This window comes from Aulostomus chinensis, chromosome 22 (assembly GCF_037954235.1).
Source record: "Aulostomus chinensis isolate RoL2024-O1b breed Wild chromosome 22, RoL_Achi_v1.0, whole genome shotgun sequence".
In the NCBI taxonomy this organism is placed as follows: domain Eukaryota; kingdom Metazoa; phylum Chordata; class Actinopteri; order Syngnathiformes; family Aulostomidae; genus Aulostomus; species Aulostomus chinensis.
Window position 1 is genome coordinate 2674123 of NC_141341.1, and position 22045 is coordinate 2696167.

Consider the following 22045-nt stretch of genomic DNA (forward strand, 5'->3'; position numbering starts at 1 on the left):
AATTAATAGAATTAGATCTCCCTCAACAAGTGCGGGTATCTTCATGGATGCGTCACTGTAAATTACAACATCGCTGACTTATCATCTATATACAGGAAGCTGCAAAATCTCTTGTATGTCAAATGTCTTGTCTTGTCCTATGCATCGTATTCTAGTGCCTTTGACTTTAACCTCGATTGCTACACATAGAATTCAATTTTTATCCTGCAATTTTTTTTTGTGCTTCTGTAGTCATTATAGCTGGAACAACAGGTCGCAACGAAAATTTTATTTTGAAATGTGCCCCGGATGTGTCAGAATGTTTACTTCCGTACCATGGGTGATGGGTGAATCCGTAGTCAGACTGAAAATAACGACAGAAAAATGGCAGCGTTTGGCCGCAGAACCCGAAGAAAGATGGAGCAGCAGCTGCGTGTAGTTTCACACCCTGACAGGAAGCTGCAAATTGAAGGTTTGTGATGTTTTTAACCCCGGAAGCACGTCCTGTCAACGACGCTAAGCTAGCGTTAGCAGAAGCGTCCACACAGCCGCAGCGAGCTCCTGCTACGAGCTTTGATCAGTGACCTGAGGAGTCCTGACTGCTGGGTCTGTGTGTTTGAGTAACATTTATGAGTCAGCTGTCTGCTTCGCTGTTGTTTAGATGAGAGACGCTTTCCTGTCCCACTGTGGGATTAGAGATGGTAATGATGCATTTTTGTTAATACACTTTACATGAATGACAAATCTCAAAGTGCCATAGCTGAGAGGACCAACCATTCTAGCAGCAGTAGAGTTTCTCTGTTTTTGGTTAAACAGGAAAAAGAGGACTGAATATTCTGAAGTACGGCTCTCAAAGGTCATCCCTTCTGTGACGCAGGAACTTGATTCCATTTTCTTCTTTTGCAGGATTTTTCACTTCTAAAATGTTCACATTCACACCTTGACTTAACTATCCGTTTAGTGACGATGAAAAAATATGTTTTAACGGTCTCACTCTTCATTCCTGCACCTGGAAGGACTTCTTGACCTGTCAGCCACTTGTCAAACACTGGTAGAACACTGTGTGTTGCAGCACCCCCTGCTGACCAATTGATGAAAACCTTGAAGCATTTGGGTTGAAAATTTTGATCATCAGATTATCCAAAAATTGAGGAGTTCATTACAAGCTGTTTGTATCTGTTCCAGTTTTGCCTTCTGATGTACGGAAAGTGATCATTGGTGAAGAAGATCAGCAGGAGTGGAGCTCCAGGGTGGAGCAGGAGGAGCCAGAGCCCCCCCACATCAAAGAGGAGCAGGAGGAACTCTGGACCAGTCAGGAGGGAGAGCAGCTTCAAGGGCTGGAGGAGGCTGATATCAGCAAGTTGCCATTCCCTCCTGTCCCTGTGAAGAGTGAAGATGATGAAGAGAAACCTCAGTCCTCTCAGCTTCATCAGAGTCCAGCTGAGGAGAGCAGAGAGGTGGAGCCTCGAAGCAGCAGCTCCACCCACCACCTGAAGACAGAAGCTGATGGAGACCACTGTGGAGGACCAGAACCAGCCAGCAACCTGGACCCAGACACACTTTTACACCCTGATACTGACGATGAGACACCAGACTCTCCTGAACCTGAGACTGATGACAGTGTGGACTGGATGAAACCCAGTAACTCTCAGTTGTGTTTAAACTCTGTGAAAAATACAGAACTCCATGTAAGTGATGGGGGGTATAGTACTGGAGAGAAGTCCACTACCTGCTCTGAATGTGGGAAAAAATTTGGTTCCACATCAAATCTGAATTGGCACAAGAAAATTCACACAGGTGATAAACAGTTTAGTTGCTCTCAATGCGGCAAAAGATTTGGTTACAAGAGAGATCTGAAGAAACACATGAGAGTTCACACTGGAGAGAAACCGTTTTCCTGCTCAGTTTGTGGTAAAAGATTCTCAGAAAAGGGAAACAGTAACAAACACATGGTGACTCACACTGCAGTGAAAGCTTTTATATGTTCAGTTTGTGGTCAAAGATTCTCACAAAAGGGACACATGATATCGCACATGAGAAAACACACTGGAGTGAAACCATTTATCTGCACAGTTTGTGGTAAAAGATTCTCACAACAAGGAACAATGAAGAGACACATGAGAACGCACACTGGAGAGAAACCATTCAGCTGCAGTGTTTGTGATAAAAGATTTGCTCAAAAGTATCAGCTTAAAACACACAAGTGTGCTGGTGACAACAGCAGCAATAAATCAGGCTGAAAGAAAAAAAACAACCAAAGTATCTGAGAGATGTCTCATAACCTCAGACAGCTGAACGGCATGGACGTGAACGAACACGTTAAACAGTAAAAGCTCATCGGTTCTGATTTCTTGATGAGTCTGAACCAGAAACACTGCTCTCTGAATGTTGCATCTATTTTATAGGTTTTTTCCTGTTTGCTGACCTGGGATGATCAAATTTAACATGGTTTGTTGGTATCATCAGTATTTTATATATGAGTATTCTTTAAACGGGCGTATTTTAATGGTTCTCAAGGCCTCGCTCCTGTGATCCTTGATGGATAAAAATGAAATGACCTTTCGACAGTCTGTTGTCTTACTGGCAGGATTTAACTCTCTTCCCAGGAAGTAAAGTGTCCACAAAGTATTTGGTACAGTTCTTAAAGTTTTGGCACGTGGAAGCTTTTATACATTAGATCACATGGGAACAACGAGGTGTAAACTGGAGGAACGTGTTGAGGCGGTCAGAAGTCGATGCTGTCGAACGGCATCATAACACAGGCAGGAATTTATCATTCTGACATCACTTCTGATGGCTGATATTTACACGACAAGAAATCTTCTCTCTCCAAGTGTCTCTGGCCAGTGAGTGGTGAACATGAGCAACTGCAGTGAACGGCTGTGGAAGCAGGTGAAAATGTTGCTCTGTTTTAATTGTGTGGTTTTGTGAGGACCTGTTTTTTTTTGTCACCATTTCAAGACCTTTTGTGATATAAACACAAACCTCATCAGGATCCCTATCAGTCAGGGGGCTTCAGACCGGTCCCAGTGCTGCACTACATCAATTCTGAGATCTCAGTTACAGTTCAGGTTTGGGTTTCGGTTAGGCTCAGGATTAGGGCTTGGGTGCGGCTGTCCTCGTGAATTGATGTCAATGGAATGTCCTAATAAGGATAGCTTCACAAACCTGTATGTTTGTAATGATGAGTATTGATCATTCATCCTGCCGCTTTGCCACCAGCAGGGAGCAGCAATGAGCCTATGCGCCGCAAATCAAAAGAGTAGAAGAAGAAGCGTGTACACGCGTGTTCTTGTAGTCTCCACAGTGGAGCGTCCAGCTGGTCTGAGGCGGATGAACATCAGCAGCAGCGCCAGTGTTCAGTTTCCTCCTCTGACTGTAGAACATGTCCAGACTCCAGAGTCTGAAGCTTTTCGTCAACCAGCGGCTGAACGCGGCCGTCGAGGAGATATTTGGACATTTTGAAAGAACAATCACCGAGTATGAAGAGGAGCTGGAGCGCCGCCATCGGAAGCTGCTGGATGTGGTTCTGACACCTGAAATAAAGCTGCGACACGCAGGTTTGTCATCTGTCTGTTGTTGGAAACACGCTGCTGCTCTGCTGACGGTGCGGGGAACCTATGCTAAGCTAACGGTGGCTAAAGCTCCCCCACGCAGCCTGTTAGCCGCAGCTAGCTGCTGCTGAAGTGCAGGCCGATGAGACGAGAAGCTCCCGAGAGTTGCAGCAGCCCAACACCGAGCAGCTGTCAGCAGCAGTTATTAGCAGCTTGGAGCCAAACACGACACGAACAGGAGACCTGCAGGCTGGGACTGCTGGTCTGAGATCAGAGGTTTGAAGAGTCCAGTCATTCTCAGTCAGGATCTCAGTGGATGAACCCTCATCGCTGTAACACGCAGGTCTCTGCTCTCAGTGTTTGGACTCTCATCTCAGCATACATGAGGGAATAAGCAGAGTCGATTGAATAGCGTCGTTGCGATGACAATCATAAGCCATTTTTGGGTTAGTAGTTTGTTATTCCTAGCTTACTCTAGAGGTCCCTCGATAACACTAGCATCGGTTCCAGGAAGGACAAATTCTACAAGAAGTGTTAAATATTAAATATATCAGCTGTAATTCATAACTTAATATCGTAAAGATATTGTATAAAGACTTAGAATGCAAATTTACTCACCAAACAGCTGGAGTTTGCTCACTCATCTTAGCAACGTTAGCGCAGCACAGGTCCACATTCCATGGGGATGTGCTTTCATGACATTTACAGAAAGGGGGTGGGGCCTGGCTCTGTTTTGGTTTGGTATTTACGACAAACGTCAACGGACGTGATGTCACGCAGCAACGCTTAGTGCACATTTAACAGGGGAAATGAAGACGGAAGCCTCGGGAGCCATGGGGGGGGGGGGGGGTGGTAGCACGGACAGACAAGCACAGAGGTCACAACAAGTTGCCAATTTATGATTAAAAGACATTATGAGACGAGAAGAGCATGAACACACGCTGAATAAAGAACGTTCCAGATGATCAACAACAGCTGCAACACATACTAAGGATTTCCCATCCTGTGTTCCTCTGTGTTCCAGTGATTCCTGCAGATGTGCAGCAGCTGCTGAGGAGTCGAGAAGAGGTTCCCCCTGAGCAGCAGGAGTGGAGCTCCAGGACGGAGCAGGAGCAGCCAGAGCCCCCCCACATTAAAGAGGAGCCGGAGGAGCCAGAGCCCCCCCACATCAAAGAGGAGCAGGAGGAACTCTGGACCAGTCAGGAGGGAGAGCAGCTTCAAGGGCTGGAGGAGGCTGATATCAGCAAGTTGCCATTCCCTCCTGTCCCTGTGAAGAGTGAAGATGATGAAGAGAAACCTCAGTCCTCTCAGCTTCATCAGAGTCCAGCTGAGGAGAGCAGAGAGGTGGAGCCTCTAAGCAGCAGCTCCACCCACCACCTGAAGACAGAAGATGATGGAGACCACTGTGGAGGACCAGAACCAGCCAGCAACCTGGACCCAGACACATGTTTACACCCTGATACTGAGGGTGAGATGTCAGACTCTTCTGGACTGGTGACTGATGACAGTGAAGACTGGATCAAACCCAGTAACTCTCAGTTGTGTTTAAACTCTGTGAGAAATACAAAGCCCCATGTGAATGATGAGAGAGATAATTGTGGTGAAAAACCAAATTCTTGCTCTGACTGTGGGAAAACGTTCACTTCCAAATTTAATCTGAAACTGCATCAGAACATCCACACAGGAGTGAAGCCATATAGTTGCTCTGAATGTGGGAAAACCTTTGGTTTCCTGGGAAATCTGAAAAGTCACATGAGAACGCATACCGGTGTGAAACCATTTATCTGCCCAGTTTGCGGTAAAAGCTTCTCAGAAAAAGGAAACATGAAGAGACACATGAGGACCCACACTGCAGTGAAATCCTTCATCTGTTCACTCTGTGGTAAAAGATTCTCAGAGAAGGAGCACATGATGAGACACATGAGAACACACACTGGGGAGAAACCCTTCAATTGCAGTGTTTGTGACAAAAAATTCACTCGGAAGTCCAGGTTACAAAACCACAAGTGTGCTGGTGAGACCAGCGGCTGTGGGGAGAGATTTTAAGTGGGTGAGTGCTATTTGGGTGCTACTGCCTCATTGTTTTAGGTGTTGACTCAGAGCTTCACGTGGAGGGTAAACTAGTCAGGAAGAACGCTAAAATGCAGATCATGTATATGACACTAAACAGAACATGTAAAGAAAAGTTCCGTAGTTTGTCTTTATTATCCTTCTCATCACATGAGGCTTTCTGATTGAACAGACAAGCAAATAATCTGTTCTATCACCTCGTCTTTTCCCGGTTTGAGAATGCTGCTCCAATGAGAGTTTAATATCTGTTTAGATACTAAAATCTAACACTGAATAAAGTCTCTTGTGTTGATTTAAAAAAAACAACAACAACTTCAACATGTCTTTGTAAATGGATCCGATTGGTCCAGAGAGCTGCATGTTCCGTGGATCCAGCAATGGTTTCAAGGTGAAAACAGACATTTCCAGGAACCAAGTTCAGGGTTTAGGTTTAACAACTGCCAGCAACTTCATTCACCCATAGTTGCTTTGGTCGTACGGGCTCAGTCTCTGTCTGGAGCAGCATGGATGGTCGTTCTCCTCCCGCCCAGCAGGGGTCGCTGCTCTTCATTGCCGCTTCCTGCGGACGCCGCGGACCTCGGCGTGTGTGTGTGTGTGTGTGTGTGTGTGTGTGTGTGTGTGTGTGTGTGTGTGTGTGTTCGCCTCCGCCTCCCCCCTGGCTCCTTCAGTTCTCTGCAGGGCTGAAAGTGTAGAGGAGCGTCACCATGTGCGCCGTGCAGCTGCTGCGGGTGTCGGTCCATGAGCGGATCCTCGCCGCTGCTGAAGACTTCCTGCTGCAGCTGCAAAACGGAGAAGAAGCGGCTGAAGTCCCGGTGCTGAGAGCGCTGCTCACCGAGCGGCTAACGGCGGCTGCGGAGCAGATCGTCGCCCTGCTGGAGGAAACCGTGGCGGAGTACGAAGACAGAGTTGAGCGGTCGGAGCGGGAGATCTGCCGCCAGAGGAGGCTGCTGGATGCCGTGCTGGAGCCCGAAGTCAGGCTGCACAGAGCAGGTCGGTCCCGCACACCGGACCGGGGAGAACATGCTAATGCTAGCTAGCGTCCGCGCCAACCCTTTTCTTTGGATTATGTTCGATAATCGCTGTGAATGTTCTCTAAACGTCATGATTAGACCAAGATGGAACCGTGTGTGAATCATTATATTCTTGTTCGTGCTGCGACTGACATTTGCACGCAACCATAAAGGAGTTTAAGAAAATGTTAAAAGGGTCAAAGAAACTCACCCAGGTGTTGTTACCGTGTCGGTTAATTAATGGTCTGTTGTCGGCCGGCAGAAACTGTCCACATTTTTCGGGAACCTCATTCCTCCTCAAGTCTGTTCACACTGAAAAATAAAGGGAAACATGAAGACAACTCAAGTTGTTTTTTGTGGTGCAGAAGTAGTCAGCTTACTTACGTCACATAGAATATTCAGCCCTTCGTATGATTCATCCCCAACCTATGGAATATTAATCATTACGTCCCAATTATCAATACACACAGACATGAGATGGGTTCAGAGTCTTAAGGTCGCAAGTGCACAGCTCTGTTAATCCTGTGAAAGCCCAACTAGGGGCGAGTGTTGCACCTCAGCCGTCACCGAAACTCGGATTCTAAACTTGTTGAAGAAAGTAATGTGGGTGTCAACTTGAGTCTGGGTGGAGAAGAGAGATTCATGTGTTTGTCTGTATTCCAGTGATTCCTGCTGATGTGCGGCAGCTGCTGGGGCGGATGGAGCAGGAGCAGCCAGAGCCCCCCCACATCAAAGAGGAGCAGGAGGAACTCTGGACCAGTCAGGAGGGAGAGCAGCTTCAAGGGCTGGAGGAGGCTGATATCAGCAAGTTGCCATTCCCTCCTGTCCCTGTGAAGAGTGAAGATGATGAAGAGAAACCTCAGTCCTCTCAGCTTCATCAGAGTCCAGCTGAGGAGAGCAGAGAGGTGGAGCCTCTAAGCAGCAGCTCCACCCTCCACCTGAAGACAGAAGCTGATGGAGACCACTGTGGAGGACCAGAACCAGCCAGCAACCTGGACCCAGACACACTTTTACAGCCTGATACTGAGGGTGAGATGTCAGACTCTCCTGAACATGAGAGTGAAGACTGGATGAAACCCAGCCAGACTCAATCGGGGGTAAAAGGTAAAGACATCCCTGTGAGGAATAAAAAAGATTATTGTGGTTGATGACAGCCTGTTGCACCACTGAACAGGTCCTGGAACACTATTGGTCCGCATGGAGGGCAAGACCTCTGGGATTCTGAAGAGCAATCCGAGGAGCAAAAGAAGGTTCCTTTTTTTTTTCTTCTTATAATTTAGTTACATTGTAAATATGAATATTATAAATACATTTTACATATCGACAGATTTGAAGAGCAGAAATGATCCACACTCATTTATCAAAGCATGAAGAGGCTGCAGGGACTTTGGTCAGCACAACTTTGTGTGAACGTCACACATGAAGTATGCCTCAAGCTTCCATGTGCTGCTTTTGTGCTGGAAAAGTCCTGAGTGACTCAAAGTTTGGAGTTAAAGAACTGAAACTGCTCAGTCGTTTTCAGAACCTGAACAACCTGCTGCTGGATGGAGGTTTTTTATTGATTTGTCCAAAACAAAAGACACAATTACGAATGAGAAAAGTAGCTTAATAGGCTCCAGCCCCCCCCCCCCCCACTTCCCCCGCGACCCTTAACAGGAATAAGCGGAAGAAAATGGATGGAAGGGAAAGTAGCTTAATGACAATCCTCCAGTGTTACTGCAGCTGAGCATCCGCCTCGACCTTCGCACCACAGCAAACTAGCAGTAATTAAAACACTGGGATCCAAACTAGATCCTGAGACACGTCACCAACCTCAGGATCGGCTCAGTTTGTCTTTGATGGAGCAACTCAAACGCAGTCAATGACTTTTTCTGATCCAGGTAGGCCCGTGGAAGAAGGTTGTGGGTGGAGCCCCGGCTGCAGCACGGGGTCTTTCTGGGTGAGTCTCCATGTTCTCCCTGTTCCTGCTGGGTTCTCTCTGGTACTCCAGCTTCCTCCACAGTCCAAAGACATCAAGAGGGACCAGGTTAATCCAGACTCTAAATTGACCGTAGGCGTGGCTGGGAGAGCCAATGGTTGTCTGTCTCTATGTGTTGGCCCTGCCATGGACTGGTGACCTGTCCAGGGTGAAGGCTGCTGGGATAGGCTCCACCCCCACCACCCCTTAACAGGGTAAGTGGTAGAAAATGGATGGTTCTGATCTGGTTTGACACCTGAAGACACCTGGAGCTCGTGTTTCCAAGTAGAACCAACCAAGTAGAAATAGTCGCAATTTATTCTCGAGTAAATAAGAAGGAAGAAGCTTTATCACAATGAACGCTGGGAAGAACGTTTCCTTTATTAGTCAATAAAGAAGCAGCTGTACAGTAATTCGTTTATTAGTTTGTTCTGCTGTACCAGGATGACAAAAAATATTAAAAAAAAATGTTTAAATTAATTTAAAAGTTGTTTTTTTCAAACATTGGCCACTGACTACTGTGAATGATTTTGTATGCTGATTGATTTTGTCTGGTGGTTGTCAATGATTTGAATATCAGCTGGTCTGAATCATTGTAACACGAATTATGCAGTTTAGAGATATGTTATGCATATTAGACCCCAAATTATTCATTTTAATACTTTAAGTCTTTCTATAAGTTCACACAATTTAGAAACCAAACAAGAGCCTTACACACCAAGAACAGATCATGCCAAGTTTCTGGGAACTCTTATCGTCCATCGTCTACAGAGCCAGACAAGACCATCGAGACCCACGCTAGTTAGCTTAGCACAATAAATGGTAGTGGTTGGGAAGTGTTAGCATTGACGAGATCAGGTTCAGGCTGTTGCTCCTCATCCTCTCTTACACAGTCGGCCGTGATTCGCTGCAGCCGTCGCGCTTCCAGTTGGCTGACGTCTTTGAGGCGGTGCATCGTTCAGGGAAGGAGTTCTGATCATGCGTCTGATTCTAAAACTACAACACCTCAAACTTTACGATGCTCTTCCGTCGTGAATGACCTGGTTGTTGTTCAGTACAGCAAACCCCTTTACCCTCCCCTGTCCCAGGCAGTTTTTACTTTGTTGCTCCTTGTTTTTATCTCTTTATAAAGCAGCTTTGGGTCTTGAGAGGTGCGACAGAAATCCAAGTTATCTTTGTCCCTCAAAGCAATTAACCTGGACACAAACAGAATAGATAAAAAAAGCCTTTATTTTCCAGCTCGTTGCGAGGCTGTTCTTGAGTGGATGTTCTGCAGTTCACCAGGACTGGTGGAAAGACTGGCTTAAGGACCTAGCATGAAGACATGTTCAGCAAAAAGAGAAATCCTTGACAGGCCCATGTTGACAGACTCTTTCTGGGGCGTCCCCACGGTTTACACCCAGCCCCTTCATGGGGGACCTCCTACTCAGACTCCTCCTCACCTTCCTTGTCCCTGGCTCTCCTCTCTGCCAGCCATAGCTCCACTGTCTTCCCTTCATAAAGAGCACAGAAGAAGGACTTCTCTTTGTGCTGGCTTGTGTACTGGCTGTGTCCGAAGTCTTTTTGTGCTGGCTGGCCACATTTCTGGCAAATTCGCAGTTTATGAGTTTTTCTTAGTTTTGAAGCCTCCGGCTGATGGCTGTCCTCCACGGCCTTCTTCTTGTATCTCCAAAGGGTTGTTCTGGGTATTGAGGTTAGGTTGGGCCGGCGCTCTGCCAGCCACTGCTGTGGGGTCCGTCTAAACGGCCAGTCTCCCACTGAGCAGAAGAACTGGCCCTTGTAAAAACAGTGGCCATTTTCCAGCCGACTGGGTTTCCTGCATATCTCACAGGGGTCTCCAGGCTTCCGATAGGTGCTGCCCCCTGCCTTCAACAGGAGCTCCCTGTCCTTCTCCTCCCTCTTCTTCCTCCTATAGATTGTGCACCTCGTTGGCTGTTTCCCGTTAGAAGAGATAGCTGAGGCAGGGAGCCGAAGGACCCTCATCTTTGGTGGCTGCAGCAAGCTGACGTTGCCGTCGCCCTGGCATGGACCAGCTATGTAGAACATGTGTGGGTGATCTGAGACTTGGGACAAGGACATGTTGGCATCCCCCGGGTGTGCAAGGGGACATGACATGATCACACTCATACATAGGGAGTGTTGTGCTGCCGCTCCATCAGCCTCTGTCTTCAGGTGGTGGGTGGAGCTGCTGCTTAGAGGCTCCACCTCTCTGCTCTCCTCAGCTGGACTCTGATGAAGCTGAGAGGACTGAGGTTTCTCTTCATCATCTTCACTCTTCACAAGGACAGGAGGGAATGGCAACTTGCTGATATCAGCCTCCTCCAGCCCTTGAAGCTGCTCTCCCTCCTGACTGGTCCAGAGTTCCTCCTGCTCCTCTTTGATGTGGGGGGGCTCTGGCTCCTCCTGCTGCTCCACTTCACCAACGATCACTTTCTGGACATCTGAAGGTAAAGTTGTAAAACTCACTTTACTTCACCGGTTCATCTACATGAGCATTACTACACCATACATACAGTACAAAAGCTGGTACTCCTTTGTGATACTGACCAGGAGAAGGATGCCACTCATAGTCGTGGTCTTTAGCGACTGCAGCTGAGAGCAGCGCCTGCTCTGGCCCGCCTCTGGTGATGGCCGTCTCCCAAGATTCATCCAGGACAGCAGCACAAAGATGATCTGACTCCAGTTTGTGTGAGCTTCTTCCTGGAGGAACAACAGTTTGTTTGTTTTTTTCAAACAACTTTATTCCTCCCACTGGGCACGATTAGCTTGAGCAGCTCATATGTATCACCAGTTAGCAGTGGGAAAATATATTGGCACTGCAATATGTTGTGAAACTTGCTCATGATTTGATGGACACAAAAACAAAAGTCTTTTTTTTGTCGATAACATTAAAATTATGTAATATTAAATGATCCCAGCTGTCGTGTGAACAAGTTGTGTGTGCGTTAACCAGTCAGAGCACTTTGATTCATCTGTTGTCAAATTGAAACGTCAGAACAAAATAAATCATTTCAGTTATTCCATCATGGAGTCATTGTCTTGAAATATGATATTTGTCATATTCAGATATCGCAAGACAGCGAATCCATGACGGATCACAATACCTGAGTACCTGAAGAAACAAATGGCTTGAAGCAGAAATGATTTGTTCCATTTTGACACTTGAGATTTCATGCTGAAGGAAGGCAGCTGTTTGCTGAGGTGCGCGTGTGTGTGTGTGTGTGTGTGTGTGCGCGCGCGTGTGTGTCAGACAACTTGCTGATGTTTCTGAGGCTGACCAAAGGTAGTTTGATCGAGTGACGACGGGGGTGTGTGTGTGTGTGTGTGTGTGGGGGGGGTGCTATCATTGTCCAGCAGATGCTGAACACGTCACGTGAATGTTTTATATTTTAGAATTGCTTCACGTCCGACTTGTGAAGGTTGACGTCATTTGCTGCGAACTGAGAAACATCTGTTTCGTAGACTTCAGGTCTTGGTAGGTGGCTGTTGGAACGTCCCGTGCTGACGTTGACTAGGATGATGGCGGAGAGAAAAACCTGAGCAAAGTCCTGGAACTAAGAAAGAGCTAGCTAGCATTAGCATGTTCTCCCCGGTCCGGTGTGCGGGACCGACCTGCTCTGTGCAGCCTGACTTCGGGCTTCAGCACGGCATCCAGCAGCCTCCTCTGGCGGCAGATCTCCCGCTCTGACCGCTCAACTCTGTCTTCGTACTCCGCCACGGTTTCCTCCAGCAGGGCGACGATCTGCTCCGCAGCCGCCGTTAGCCGCTCGGTGAGCAGCGCTCTCAGCACCGGGACTTCAGCCGCTTCTTCTCCTTTTTGCAGCTGCAGCAGGAAGTCTTCAGCAGCGGCGAGGATCCGCTCATGGACCGACACCCGCAGCAGCTGCACGGCGCACATGGTGACGCTCCTCTACACTTTCAGCCCTGCAGAGAACTGAAGGAGCCAGCAGGGAGGCGAACACACACACACCCGCCGAGGTCCGCAGCATCCGCAGGAAGCGGAGAGGGGAGCAGCGACCTCTATCCTTTCCTCTCTGAAGCAGCATTAAGGTGTGCATACCGTCAGCTACTGTACCGGAGTATGCAACATCAGGCTTTTACACGCACACCCACGCACACTTACACACCTGGGGGCAAAGGGAGGCAGATCCATTTGCATGCTATATAACAGAGTAAGAGTTTGGCAGATGGCGCCGTCTGCTGGATGGGAGGAGAACAACCATAATTAATGGTGGCGATAAATCGCGTTGAAGGAGGATTACTGCCACCTACATGCTGGAGGGCAGGCCAGAGTCCCGACAAAGGGAAGGCGTGTAATTCTGCTCAAAGGAAGGGGAAAGAGAGACTGACCAGCTCTGTGGTGAACTGTCACCTTGATGCTGAAGTTAATGTTTCTAAAAGCCAAAGAGACGTGAAACAGCAGAGCAGTGGAACAAGGACTTGAGTTGGTTTATTCACTTAAATGTCCCTTTGTGATGAGCAGATGGCAACGTTGTTCAGTAAGGATGACAAAAATCCGTGTGTACATTCAAATACAGTGTACACACACAAATGATCCAGCAGCGTTTCCTTCATTCAGACTTTGACCAGAGGAGAGAGCAAGAGTTTCAAGTTAGGAATTCAGATTTGGGGCTTGAGTCTCCAGGTCTGTATCTCAGTGTGCTGGTCCACACTCGTAGTTTAGAATAAAAACATTTCGTTAAGCATGAATAAGGTTTAGGATCTATTTCTGATGGACTTTGACGGAGGTGTAATGAGAAAGGGGAGACGTGTGAAACTCTTTCCTGTCATGGATGCATGGATACACCGCCATGTGTGAACTCCTGTCTCGTAGGGAGATGATGAGAAGGGCTGAGTTCGTCGGGGAGTATGAGACACTTTTATTGTTCTGGGAGACGCTCAGTTTAACAACTGCCAACAACTTCATTCACCCTTAGATTCTCTGTCCTGCGTACAGGCTCAGTCTCTGTCTGGAGCCGCTCCCCTCCAGCGGAGGTCGCTGCTCCTTTGTGCTTCCTGCCGTCGCTACGGATCTCGGCGCGCGTGTGTGTGTGTGTGTGTGTGTGTGTGTGTGTGTGTGTGTGTGTGTGTGTGTGTGTGTTCGCCTCCCTGCTGGCTCCTTCAGTTCTCTGCAGGGCTGAAAGTGTAGAGGAGCGTCACCATGTGCGCCGTGCAGCTGCTGCGGGTGTCGGTCCATGAGCGGATCCTCGCTGCTGCTGAAGACTTCCTGCTGCAGCTGGAAAAAGGAGAAGAAGCGGCTGAAGTCCCGGTGCTGAGAGCGCTGCTCACCGAGCGGCTAACGGCGGCTGCGGAGCAGATCGTCGCCCTGCTGGAGGAAACCGTGGCGGAGTACGAAGACAGAGTTGAGCGGTCAGAGCGGGAGATCTGCCGCCAGAGGAGGCTGCTGGATGCCGTGCTGAAGCCCGAAGTCAGGCTGCACAGAGCAGGTCGGTCCCGCACACCGGACCGGGGAGAACATGCTAATGCTAGCTAGCTCTTTCTCAGTTCCAGGACTTTGCTCAGGCTTTCTCTCCACAGTTGGTGTGAATGTCCTCTCAACGTCAGCACAGGACTCCAAGTCAGCCTAACATCAACATATAAAAGCTGAACATCCCTGCTCGCAGCTAATGACAACAACGCTCATGATCCTGACATCGAGCGCTGCCGGCAAAGCCTCATGGGAGCTGTAGTTTTTACAACAGCCCGTCGAACGTTAAATTGCTGCTCTTTATTTGCCAGTTTCACCATAAGCAGGTCGTTAACATTAACAACGCTTAGTGATAGAGTTCATTTGGTGTTACTGAAGCTCCCTGTTAACACTGTTGTCGTCAGCGCTGAGGCAGCCGGAAGTATTTTGAATACGTGAAGTCAGTTTTATTAACATTGCACCGAATCAACACTCAACATATCCCATAACAGTTTATAAAGACAGCAAGTTTAGAATCCCACTTTGAATTCATTCAGCTTGAAGCCTCCCAGACTCAGGAGAGGAGCTTGACGTCCATCCATTTTGGCACTTTTATGTGATGATGTGTCTCCTGTGTTGCGCCATGTTCCATGGTGATGTAACGACAACGTGTTCACTTTCAGTGAGACCTGCATCTGTGGAAAGACGATAGAAGGTGGAGAAGTTAACGATCTTAAATTTTCCTGCTTGGTTTCATCATAAAGTCACAGCTTTCCAAACCAGTTGTGTCTGTGTTTATTGTCCCTGCAGATGTGCAGCAGCTGCCGGAGAGTAAAGAAGAGGTTCCCCCTGAGCAGCAGGAGTGGAGCTCCAGGGTGGAGCAGGAGGAGCCAGAGCCCCCCCTCATCAAAGAGGAGCAGGAGGAACTCTGGACCAGTCAGGAGGGAGAGCAGCTTCAAGGGCTGGAGGAGGCTGATATCAGCAAGTTGCCATTCCCTCCTGTCCCTGTGAAGAGTGAAGATGATGAAGAGAAACCTCAGTCCTCTCAGCTTCATCAGAGTCCAGCTGAGGAGAGCAGAGAGGTGGAGCCTCTAAGCAGCAGCTCCACCCACCACCTGAAGACAGGAGCTGATGGAGACCACTGTGGAGGACCAGAACCAGCCAGCAACATGGACCCAGACACAGTTTTACACCCTGATACTGAGGGTGAGATGTCAGGCTCTCCTGAAACTGAGTTTGATGACAGTGATGAAGACTGGACCAAACCAAGCCAGACTCAGTCGGGTTTAAACTCTGTGAAAAATCCAGAAGACTCTGTGAGGTGTCAGAGAAATAATACTGGTAAAAAATCAAATACCTGCTCTCAATGTGGGAAAACGTTCAGCCGAAAGGGAAGTCTGATGAGACACATGAAATGTCACACAGGAGAGAAACCTTTCAGTTGCTCAGTTTGCAGTAAAAGATTCAGGCAGCGTTCACAGTTAGTTGTACACTTTCGAATTCACTCTGGTGAGAAACCCTTTTCCTGCCAAGTTTGTACCACAAGTTTTACTCAGCGCCATGTGTTGGTTAAGCACATGAGAACGCACACTGCAGAAAAACCCTTCAGTTGCACAGTTTGTAATCAACGGTTCAGATTTTGTGGAGAGGTTAGCCTTCACATGAGGATCCACATAAATCAGAATTCATCAAAAACTGTAAGTAAAATTATTCATATGAGTGACACAAATGCAGCATCAGAACCAGCCAGCAACTTGGATCCAGACAAACTTATACAGCCTGATACTGACGACAGGATGTCAAACTCTCCTGAACCTGAGACTAATGACAAGGAAGACTGGAACAAACCCAGTAACAATCAGTCAGGTTTAAACTTAGAAGTCTCTGTTCGTGATAAGAGATATGATACCAGTGGAAAATCCATTAACTGCTCTGAATGTGGGAAAACATTCAGCTGTAAAGCAAATCTGAAAAAGCACAAGAACATCCACACAGGAGAGAAACCGTTCAGCTGCACAGTTTGCAGTAAGAGCTTCAGAAAGCGATCGGATCTAGTTACGCACTGTCGCATTCATACCGGAGAAAAGCCCTTTTCTTGTTCAGTTTGTAACACAAGCTTTACTTATCGTCATGTGTTGGTTCAGCACATGAGAACGCACACTGGAGAGAAACCTTTTATGTGCTCACTTTGCGGCAAAAGATTCTCACAAAGAGGGAATATGACATCTCACATGAGTAACCATACCGGGAAGAAACTGTTCAGCTGCAGCTCTTGCCAGAGAAAATTCACTCGGAGGCAGCACCTCAAAAGCCACAAGTGCTGTTGTGAGAACATCAGCAGTCAATGAAGCTCCAGGAATGTAGAACACTGAAGGAAATAAGAAACTTGGAATCTGTGCGACCAGTTTGAATCATTGAGGTGTGAAAAACTTGGGCGTCTTATACAAGTTCACCAGGTTATTGTTTGTTTTTGTTGTTGTTGCCCTGCCCTGTTGGGCATTAAAACGGCAGAAGTTCAAGTTGCTTCAGTGTTTTATTCGTCAAAGTCAATTGAGTTCTAAATTTCTGTTGAGAGCCTATAGGGAAGTATATTGGACCAAACATCTATCAGACAAGTCCACGTGTGTGTGTGTGTGTGTGTGTGGGGGGGGGGGCAACTGTGGCCTTCTTACAGCATGATTTTTTAAAATTTATTTCCCAGCAATGTATAAAAATCAATGTTTGTAACGGTTTTGACTATTCATGTATTGAACTCTGTTAATTATTATTATTAAATTATTACTCTAATAAAAACGGCTTTCTGAAGAAACTCGTGCTCTGAGGTGTTTAACACACAATCAACATGAAAGAGTTTTAGTTTGAATCATGTTGGAAGAGAAAAGTCCTCTGAGAGGCAGAGCAGGTAGAAATGTAGATGTGACGTGAACACTGAAGACTAGAAACCTTCATGTCACATCTGTCAGTTTTTGTCTTCACTATGTCCTTGTTCACAGTCCTACGTTGTGTCGAAGGTTGTTCCCCTGAGGACCTTGGGTTCAATGGTGATTTAATGGAACGAGAAGAGACCAACTGGAACTCGCCAAACTAATGGGAAGACTGTTGACGCTGCCTCAGGATTTCCAGCAGCCTTCAGGTTCACCCTGGACAGGTCACCAGTCCATCACAGGGCCAACACATAGAGACAGACAACCATTGGCTCTCCCAGCCACGCCTACGGTCAATTTAGAGTCTGGATTAACCTGGTCCCTCTTGATGTCTTTGGACTGTGGAGGAAGCTGGAGTACCAGAGAGAACCCAGCAGGAACAGGGAGAACATGGAGACTCACCCAGAAAGACCCCGTGCTGCAGCCGGGGCTCCACCCACAACCTTCTTGATGGGGGCCACAGGGAGGACCACTGCTCCACCGTGCTGCTCGCCTCAAGATTTCATTCTTTTGAAAGCAAACTGTTACTCCTTCCCCTACCAGCAGGGGGCAATGACAGACTGAGGTGCTGCTTAATTTACCCACCAATCGTCCGTCAGGTAAACAAAATGGAGAAGTTATTTGTTCTACTGCTCCTATTTCATGCTGCAGCTCCAGGTGAGATCACAACTTCTCCTCCGCACCTGCGACATCCTCTTTTTACTGTGAAGTAAAGGTTATTTGACGTGACAAAGTGTATCGGAAGTCTGAGAGGTTTTAACCATATTTTCACTTTCGCTTCAGAAAGTCGAAGCATTTGTCACAAGATGCCTTAATTCAAAATGGTCTGTGAGATCATCTCATCAGAAACGTGGCCAACAAACAGCTCTGTTTGATTAAGAGATGCACCTGTTGAGTCATAATCGCAGAACGAGCAGGGCCGCCCCTGACCAAAATGGGAAATTTTATTTCGATATTTTTATTTATTTATTTATTTATCTATGTCCCCCTACTGATTTCCTGCTCTATGCGTGCCTCATGCTTATGAGCAAAATGTGGCCCCCCATGGGAGGTGAGGGTTAGGGATGTCATCTTGGAGGATGGAGTTGGGGCCCAGACTGTGGAGATATGGGATTGCCACTGCTTGCACAGCCTCAGTCTCAACAGCAAAATCAGCTGTTTGGCACTGGCATAGAGGATTTGGCAAATTCTCCATGGGTGCTACCCACATCCTCAGCTCTGCTGCTCATCCCACAAATTCATGTTCCTTACAAATGTGGTCAATCTGTCAAACACAAATTTCCTTACTTTTTGTGCCATGTTTAGTTATTGGAAATGAAATTAAACGAATCAACCAAAGAAATGCATTCCCTGCCTCTAGACTTCTGTCAGTCCTCTTTGTCCTGTAGTGAAACACTCCCTGAAATATTTCCTGACTGCAACTTCTGGAGTGTCGAACATCCCAGAGTTTGTGGGGACTGCAACAGTCGATGGAGTTCGGATGGGTTACTGCGACAGCAGAATCCAAGCAGCACAACCCAAACAGAGCTGGATGGAGGCATTGGTAGAGAATGAACCTCAGCACCTGGAGTGGTACAGGATGAAGTGCTTTGGTAACCAGCACGTCTTCAGAGCAAACATTGCCACCCTGAGGCTGCGCTTGAACCAAACTGGAGGTACTTTTTACATTCATTCTTTTCATGTTCATGTTTAAATTTCCTGCACAAAGCACGTTCTCAGTTCTCGGTCCAGGAAGGGTTCTAGAGTGTACAGACACTTCCCTCTCCCCATTCTTCCACTTAAAATCCCTCCAGGCAAAAATGGGTTTTTTTTCTTGCTTCCACGGTGAAATGTTTTAGCTTCAATGATGTTTTATGTGCAGTTTGACAATGAGAATCTGTTCCCTTCATTGGTGACAGTAGATTTTTCTCCGCACTCAGCTACAATCTGATTTGAAGAGTTGGTCCCATTTGTGGGATTTGTGGCGTCACAAATCTTATGGAAGCTGATCGCAGTCCAAGATGCAGCATGCAGGGGTTTAATGCACATTCTGATGCAGTAGAAGAAACAAAATCCTGTTACGATTTAAATCACGGAGGCCATTCAATGCAAAAATAGGGGATGAGTCCTATACTTTCAGTTTAATTCTAATATCTGGTGCTGATTGGGAATCTTTAGGTCACATGACATAAAGCTGCTTATTATGTGTTGAAATCTCTGCCTCTCTCAGATTCCGTCATTCTACAGAGGATGAATGGCTGTGAGTGGGACGATGAGACCGGAGAGGTGGTTGGTTTTAACCAGTATGGTTACAATGGAGAAGACTTCATAGCTCTGGACCTGAAGACGCTGACGTGGGTCGCTCCGAGCAGGCTGTCTCCACCAAACACAGATGGGATGCTGACAAAGCCCGATTAGAATTTAATAAGTACTACTACATTCACAAATGCCCTGAGTGTCTGAGGAAGTATTTGGACTATGGTGGGAGCTTCCTGCAGAGAACAGGTAGAACCATGCGACCAGATACATGTTGATCTTGGATGCTATATTGACGTTATTTTTTTAATTGTAGACACCCTCTTGAGTAAGACTCATTCTGTCCCCCCAGAGCCTCCATCAGTGTCTCTCCTCCAGAAGTCTCCCTCCTCGCCGGTCAGCTGCTTCGCTACAGGTTTCTACCCCAACAGAGCCGCCATGTTCTGGAGGAAAGGTGGGGAGGAGCTTCACGAGGACGTGGACCTGGGAGAGATCCTCCCCAACCACGACGGAACCTTCCAGATGGCCGCCGACCTGAACGTGACATCAATCCCAGCTGAGGAATGGGAGAAGTACGACTGTGTGTTTCGTCTTTCTGGTGCCAAGGACCTGTTTGTCACCAAGCTGGACAAAACGGCCATCAAGACGAACTGGGGTGAGACTTGTTGTGGTGGATATGTTCATGATCTCAGCTCTTCCCTTCTAAAAACACACATAAGCCATGATCCCAGAAAGACCTGGATAGAGTTTGTTGTGCTTTGATTGTGTGTAATGCCACAATGTTGCTATTCACGAAGGACCGATAGACTGAGCCTTTAATTCAACATCCGACACATAAAAGTTGAAGGCTGTCTTCAAAAGTTCAAAAGTCATCAATGTACACTAGATTAAGTGTACATGTAAAACATAAGTACATGATTACTTTTTTGAAGTAAACTTCACCGTCAACTGCGAAATTCTAGTTGATACGGATGTGAACGACGGGGCCAAAAAAGATTCAAGCAAGCAGGCACACACTGTGAGAGTGACCACAGTTACAGCTGGAGGGAACAGCAAAGAATAACCCAAAGGTGGTTCTTTATCCATCCATCCATCCAGCAACAGCATAGAGTCATTGGAACAGCAACACTCAGGTTGTTCATCTTACATTTATGGTGATACACTACCCTCATGCCGACCACCCCGCTCCAAATTCCACTTGGTTTCCCCCGGAACTATAAAATCGGTGTCCGTTGCCTAGGGAAGCCTTTTGCCTGCACACCCTGAGGACACAGACTGGTGGGTCCATGAGCCGCTTCTTTATCTACCAGTGCACACTTACTGAGCAACACAAAATACATCAAACACCGCGTTCCTGTGAGTTCATTGTTCAATCAATGACCCCGTATTAAAAATGCACATTTGATCCCATGTCCCTCTCCTCCAGGTGGACCTGCCCTGCCCACACAGCACCTACAAAGTCAAGACCTAAAAAAGCCAATAGATATGGTGATCAATACTCACTCAGTCAGGTCCATTTATCCATTCAAATGTGGAAAAAGCAGTGTGTTAAAATGTATCGTGCTAATCCTCAATAAAGTGCTGTTGCTCCTGTTTAAGTGCCTGTGCACTCATCCTCAGTCAAAAGTGCAAGGCGCCATGTGCAAAGGCCACACACACACACACACACACACACACACACACACACACACACACACACACAGAGTTACTTTTGTTTTGTTTGTTTTCTTTTCATTTTCAAATATTAAGCACTGAAGTGTTCTCTACGGTTCCAGTTCCTCCCTCAAAGTTCCCTGTGACTCTTGTCATTGGCGCTGCTGTGGGACTGATGCTCCTGGCCACCGTCACCGCTCGACTTTACTGCTGGCACACAAACCGTCAAGGTGAGGGACGACAATGTTTAATCCCAGTGATCAATTCAACCATGCCTGCCGAAGGTAGTATTTTTGCAGAATCTGTATTTGGTTTTTTTTTGTCCATCAAAGTGAAAGTGCATCATATCTTAAATAAATGAGCTTCCCTTACATTCAAGACGTTTTCATGGTGCCCATTAAGCCCGTCGCTGACAGCTGAGGGGAGCATGTGGTGCCATTGTGGCACGAGAGGGAGGATGCACACTGAGCGTGCTCTACGGCCAGAGCATGCGCGCCAGTCTGAGCTGGCTCGCTTGCATTGACGTGAATAAATAATTTCATCACGCAGTTCTTCTGGACTTGCTCGACGTTATCAGACCACACGGACGATGGTGGAACGAGTCGTTTTGCAGGAGTTCCAGGAGAATTGTCTGCTTTGACAGCTTCACAACGGAGGAGGCGATTTTTCTATCGGTGTCAACAGAGATGGGACATCTGTAATCTGTCGTCTCGATGGTGCGCAGTCCTGCACCGCCTCCGTAAACAGATAAATAGTTGGTAACAACATGGCGTCATGGGGACAGGGGTTTGGGGGAGGCAGCAGAGGGGAGTAAGCAGAGAATCAGGGGAGTTGTCTTCAGCAGTCTGCCTGACCAGAGGTCAGAGGTCACGGATCAGCAACAGGTGGTCAGTCTGGAGGAGAGCGCAGCCCAAACTGTTCCTGACAGAAATACTTAAAATTGAATTTATTTCCTCTTAACGTGTGAAATACTAATGTTCTGATCACTATGATATCAAATCATTGAACTCTGGTTAATTAGGGTTTGTCTTGACAGGAGCTCTGTAAAACCCAGATATGGATGGTCCATGAGTGAGACCCCAGTAACACCAGAACTGTTCAGGAAACTGTTGGCCTGCACCACCAGCATGACGACAGCACCTGAAACAGCTCCAGGATCAGCACTGTGACCAGCAGCCATGAAGGCCTCCATCTTGGAGGACTGAGCAGGTTATTTGTTTCCCTCGATAGCTTTTTTTTTTTTTTTTTTAATAACC

At 47.2% G+C, this 22045-nt stretch overlaps 3 protein-coding genes, 1 long non-coding RNA gene and 1 pseudogene across 7 annotated transcripts; 3 read left to right on the forward strand and 2 right to left on the reverse strand.

Annotated features, from left to right (window-relative positions):
• Positions 1-170: 170 nt before the first annotated feature.
• LOC147240333 (uncharacterized) lies at positions 171-16768 on the forward strand. The gene is made up of 8 exons (XM_086194321.1): positions 171-451; positions 1165-2214; positions 2586-2611; positions 3362-3539; positions 4558-5572; positions 12196-12340; positions 13720-14017; positions 14788-16768. The coding sequence occupies exons 1-8, from the start codon at positions 364-366 to the stop codon at positions 16323-16325; spliced, it is 4338 nt and encodes a 1445-aa protein (XP_086050447.1). The 5' UTR covers positions 171-363; the 3' UTR covers positions 16326-16768.
• LOC147240334 (uncharacterized) lies at positions 5741-7222 on the reverse strand. The gene is made up of 3 exons (XR_015111249.1): positions 6998-7222; positions 6825-6925; positions 5741-6382 (listed from the first exon to the last, which is right to left on the reverse strand). It is a non-coding gene; the product is annotated as an uncharacterized LOC147240334 (long non-coding RNA).
• Positions 6171-10789, forward strand: LOC147240335 (uncharacterized). 3 transcript variants are annotated; one of them, XM_086193539.1, is made up of 4 exons: positions 6171-6593; positions 7277-7717; positions 7788-7863; positions 8494-10789. In XM_086193539.1, exons 1-4 carry the CDS (start codon positions 6308-6310, stop codon positions 8495-8497), a joined length of 807 nt encoding a protein of 268 aa, XP_086049665.1. In that variant the 5' UTR covers positions 6171-6307; the 3' UTR covers positions 8498-10789. The 3 variants fall into 3 exon arrangements, with proteins under 3 accessions (XP_086049665.1, XP_086049664.1, XP_086049663.1); XM_086193538.1 differs by having other exon boundaries at positions 7941-10783; XM_086193537.1 differs by having other exon boundaries at positions 7788-10781.
• Positions 8875-12862, reverse strand: LOC147240336 (uncharacterized). The gene is made up of 3 exons (XM_086193408.1): positions 12183-12862; positions 11118-11270; positions 8875-11011 (listed from the first exon to the last, which is right to left on the reverse strand). The coding sequence occupies exons 1-3, from the start codon at positions 12466-12468 to the stop codon at positions 9993-9995; spliced, it is 1458 nt and encodes a 485-aa protein (XP_086049534.1). The 5' UTR covers positions 12469-12862; the 3' UTR covers positions 8875-9992.
• Positions 16769-17496: 728 nt separating the features above from the next.
• Positions 17497-22045, forward strand: LOC147240337 (major histocompatibility complex class I-related protein 1-like; annotated as a pseudogene). The gene is made up of 6 exons (XR_015111227.1): positions 17497-17558; positions 18290-18556; positions 19111-19385; positions 19489-19791; positions 20912-21019; positions 21826-22045. The product of XR_015111227.1 is annotated as a major histocompatibility complex class I-related protein 1-like (transcript).